At 40.0% G+C, this 4,896-nt stretch overlaps 1 protein-coding gene across 1 annotated transcript; it reads left to right on the top strand.

Annotated features, from left to right (window-relative positions):
• The first annotated feature begins 2,207 nt into the window (after positions 1-2,207).
• LOC104621988 (eukaryotic translation initiation factor 1-like) lies at positions 2,208-4,424 on the top strand. The gene is made up of 3 exons (XM_010288627.1): positions 2,208-2,393; positions 3,111-3,212; positions 3,769-4,424. The coding sequence occupies exons 1-3, from the start codon at positions 2,208-2,210 to the stop codon at positions 3,811-3,813; spliced, it is 333 nt and encodes a 110-aa protein (XP_010286929.1). The 3' UTR covers positions 3,814-4,424.
• Positions 4,425-4,896: the final 472 nt, after the last annotated feature.

The raw sequence follows: 4,896 nt of genomic DNA, 5'->3' as shown, positions 1-4,896 counted from the left end.
ATCCCGTCCTCGGCCCCGCTGTCCGTGCTGCCGCCCACGGCATCGTCCTGCGCTCGCTTTCCCGAGGGCCCCGGTGCGGTCTGTGCCTAGGTGCCCGCACTCTCCCGCGGCGACACCGACGCCGTTGCCGAGAGGGTGTTGCAATCCCTGGCGCTGGACGCGGTACTCGGTAAAGGCGGCGCTGGTTGGCTGCTCGTCCTTGTCCTCCCCGGCGCCGGCCTCGGGGCCTGCGCTGTGTGTGCAGCGCAAAGACGTCGGTGGGAGGCTCACCCCCCTCTTCGTTTGCTCCCTTTCCGCTCCCCTGGGAGATGCGGCCGTGTACTGTGCTCTGACACCCCATACTGCGCTGTTTGCCCGAATGTCTGGTAGCACCCCTGACTGGGCTTTTCTGTCAACTCTGCTGTCCTGCAGTTGGAATCTTTGTGGGCAAAGGGAGTCTAGGGTTCGTATCCCCTGCTAAGGAGTGGAATAATTTGCTCAGTTCCAATTGTTTGTTGATTTGGTGCCTGATACATACCGTGCAAAGGGTATTGTTTCTATAGGTTGAGCTATACGGGTGGTACATCATTTCTCTTGTATTAGCAGGCAAGTTTACTGTGCTGGGACATGGTTCTCCACCTTCCTTATCTATAGGCAACAGAAGTGAGCAAGTTAACACTTTATACGATAACGTTGTCAGGCTTTTGGTCTCAGTTTTGTCTCTAATCTTCTGCACATATAAGCCTTATGAGAAGGTTATGTTGGTCATGATTTGGGAGCTAACCCAGTGCTTAGGAAGGTGCTGTTCAAAGGATTTGTTTGAACTGATCCCATATTAATATCTACAGGGTTGGCTTATCTCTAACCTAGAATCTTAAACTCTGCCAAGTGATCTTCATGCCCGAGTCCCCTTTTTCTAACACCTTTGACTGAAGTTTTCTATTAGTGTTTGCCCAACAAGCTGTGGGGCACGGTGAAATTCAGCATGTTTTAACAAATGCCTTAGAAATTAAGCCAGTCAGTCGTCCTAGTGCTGTACTTCTTTCCTGTGGTGCTTGCATCCTCATGCTGCTTCCAGTACCTTTAATGTTCTTGTCATTCTTGTTTCTACACGGGTGAGTCTGTCTGCAGCTGAACTACTTCTGTTCCTATTGCTGAAGTTTTACACTTCTGGGGCATTTGTTTCAAGTGGATGGCAAAACTTGATCAGTGTTTTTAGGTTTGAGTTTTGGATGGAAGTTTGGGAGGTTGTAGCTTGTGTGGCTGCTGACCCTGTATTTTCTGAAGATTGGACTCCGGTATGATTCTGATTAGTATAAAAAAATTGCTTGTGATTCCTCTTAAAAAGTAATACTTTTCTTAATACTTTAAAAACGTAATGCTTCAAGATTTATTTGCAGCTACTGATTAGGAAACTTGTAGGGCTATCAAATTTCTTGATAGAGTGTTAAATACGTTTTTGTGGAGAACAAGAGAATAAGAAGTATAACCCAGAAACCCTTCTTCCTAAATGCCTTCCTGTTTCACCTGTGCTAGATAAATTTAAGGTTGAAAGAATTTAAGAGCTGACCTTTCTATAGTCAAAGTCTAAATGAATTTTGTTGCAATTCTTGCCTGAAACTACTGGCTGGCAGAGGGGTGCTGGTTTATAGGCAACCTCTGACATCTGTTAGTGTCTGTTGCCATGTTTTATTTATATTAGTAGCCAAGAATTACATCCATGCCTTAAAATGCTGGTAGTGTGGTAGTTGTCATGGTAGAAGGCTTCTACTGTGGACCTTTAAAGGAGTGTGTGTACAAGAGATTTTTTTTATTTGCCTGTACTTATCAGTTAATTTGATAAAAGATATGACTTCTGTACTTCACTTAAAATGCATGTGGCTGAAACTTATGTGCACTTCATGTTCTCTTGAAACCATGTTTTCAGGTTCAGAGCTTCATGACTTAGTTCGCAAGAAATAGCGAAGTAAATTGATACCGTAGCTACAAATGGTTTCTATCTGGGAAGGCGTTGAAGAAACTGGGTGCATAATAGTTGAGAGTGCTATACTGAGTTAGTAGGATGGTGAGACTTAATACAGCTGTAGGAAAAAAGTACTCTGATTTTAACAGTGTTTTTTTTTAAACGGGGAGTAAACACCAATGTTATCCCCTAAATAAAGCTCTTTGTGAAGTAAGAAACTTACCTATTAGTTTTGAGCTTGGATATTTTCCTTTGTGGGAATTACATGACTCTTTTTCCTCCCGCAGACCCCTTTGCTGATGCAACAAAGGGTGACGACTTACTCCCGGCAGGGACTGAGGATTACATTCATATAAGGATCCAGCAACGAAACGGAAGAAAGACACTAACAACTGTTCAGGGAATTGCAGATGATTATGACAAGAAGAAACTTGTGAAAGCTTTCAAAAAGGTGAAGTTGCTGATTCGGTTTTATAATAAAGATATTATATAAAGGAGTATGATAGTTTTTAATACTAAGTAGCAGAATATTTGTTTTATTTCGTACTTGCCAGTGCACATCACTTTCATATTCAGGTTGATCCCTTTCCCTGTCTTTCTCAAAACTTATGTCAGTGTCTAGTGACACTGATTTTTGCTAAAAAGTTAAACATTTCTTTCCTCTAAAGAGGTAAATAAAATATATTCTGAAGGTTTCATTAAAATTTCACAGATATCTGGCTTTGTTGATGTGAAGAATAAAATCAGTTTAAAGCAGAACTGTTTTTGCACTCCTGCTTCTGTCATAGCTGGGTTGCTGTTGAAAGTAGAGATCTTGAGTTTAGCTTGGATTAAAATACTTATTTTAAAATAGTGTGGAGCTGAAAGGCTGTATCTTATGACTGTATTTTCCATTCTTGTAATGATTATTGGCTTGTTCCTTCTGCACAGTAGCCAGGTAATCCTGTCTTCACCTGAATTTACCATTAGCAGCTTAGTTTGTGCCTGTATGCATCAGCAGATGTATTCCGTTTGCTCTCAAAACCAGTAAAAAATAGATCTAGCCTTTGCCTTGCTTGTCATCAGAATTTAGTAAGCAGCTTCTGTGACAAAGTTCAGCTGAAAAGACTTACTGAGCAAAATCATAATGTACATCAGATTGTCTTACAATATGAATGTTTCTCTCTAGAAATTTGCTTGTAATGGTACTGTGATTGAACATCCTGAATACGGTGAAGTTATCCAGCTTCAAGGTGACCAGAGGAAGAACATTTGCCAATTCCTTTTGGAGGTGAGGGACTGCAGATAAATATCTAAACCTCTCTGGAAGCAGTAGAGTGACAGGTGGCACTGATGTTAATTAACCAGCTAAAGATGTCCACTGTAGTTTGTATTTTCAGCCAAAAAGTAAAATGGCGCTTGCAGAATGAGAGTAAACCTCCAGTAAAAATGAAAGCACTGTAGAATGCATTTACCCTGCTACAACATACCACTTGTTCTCTGGCAGTGCCACTTTTGTAAAATCGACTGTTTGATGCAAACCGTAATTTTGAGACTGAAAACACTGTAGAGGAAAGAGGCTTACTGATGCAAATCATGATGCAGAGATGTGACACTGTTAAGTGGTAGGAATACAGAACAAGTCAGATGTCTGATAAGATTTTCTTTTTTGTGTAGTCAGTTCTTCTGCTTGGAGTGGAAACATTCTGGAAACTGGAAAACTGCTTTATTGAGTATATACTATATTGCAGTTTCCTTAATCAAAGTAAAAGATTGTGGTAACTTGATATCACTGTAATATCCTAAGCATGTAAGCTTTACTGAAATATGTTGCTTTTCTCCTTTAGATTGGCATTGTCAAGGAAGAACAACTGAAAGTTCATGGTTTCTAAAATACCTGTACTCTCATGAAGAACCCTGCAATATTTGGTCTTACCTAGCCTGGCTCTTCTGTGAAAAATGAATCTTTGCAGAGAATGGACTTCCCTGTTACCTGAACATTTAAAATTTGATTCAGATTTGCATGACTGCATGAAACATGTGGTGTGTAGACTAGAAACACACAAAAAAACTTCAGTAAGGTGGTAATGAAGACACTTGTGAACTTCAGCACATTTCCAATGGAAATGTTTTAGCCATGATTGTTCAGTTTAGTACTCTCCACCTGACTTAAATGTGTGGGTTGTATTAAAACAGTGTGCGGTGTTGCTTAAAAATAAAAGTTTATTCATGTATTTTCTGGGATATCTGAAATGCTTTAGCTTAAGTTTTAAACTAGCACAGCAGCCTTACTAAAGAGTGGCTAAACTGTTTTGTGGCAAGTGTAGTTCACTGCTGATGGAATAAATTTGAAAATCTACACAATGAAGTATTAGCTAATTAATCAGTAGATTAGCTTGATGTGATCTTATCCTGTAGCTGTAAGACTAGAGCTTTAAAGTCTTGTGTAGCAGCATGGTAAGACATAAGCTGTTTGCTGAGTAAGTAACTGGATCTTCTCTAAAATTTACTGCAGTGAGTATGAAGTATTAGTGTTAAGCATAGTAGGACTAAAAGAACAATCTAAACATCTAGGTCTTACATAGTACTCCCAAAACATTTGAAGGAAGCACATGGGATTTTGTATCTCTGCTGTCACTGAGCGAAGGGAAAAGACATTTAGTTAGCTTCTGCTATGACTGTGCTTTTAATTTTGGCAAGCAGAGTGCTCTGATTAGCTGGTAGTGTTATCTGCAGAAGTAAGGAAGGGAACAGGCTCTATGATAACTTTTTTTTTTTTCCTGGTATGAAAAGTTTTGCTGTGATTAATGGTTAATATGGAGGGTCTTGTAGTGGGGTTCGTGTGTTACTACAGAAAGCTAATTTAGTCTACTTTTCTAGCAGGTAATTAATTCATCTCATGTGAAGTTATAATAGGTTTGTTCCGCTATGCTTTTCATCTAGTTTTAGTTAGCTGTAGGCATTGGTATTCTGCT

The sequence above is a fragment of the Phaethon lepturus genome, unplaced genomic scaffold (assembly GCF_000687285.1).
Source record: "Phaethon lepturus isolate BGI_N335 unplaced genomic scaffold, ASM68728v1 scaffold15096, whole genome shotgun sequence".
Taxonomy (NCBI): domain Eukaryota; kingdom Metazoa; phylum Chordata; class Aves; order Phaethontiformes; family Phaethontidae; genus Phaethon; species Phaethon lepturus.
This window is presented reverse-complemented; position numbering and strand designations above follow the sequence as displayed.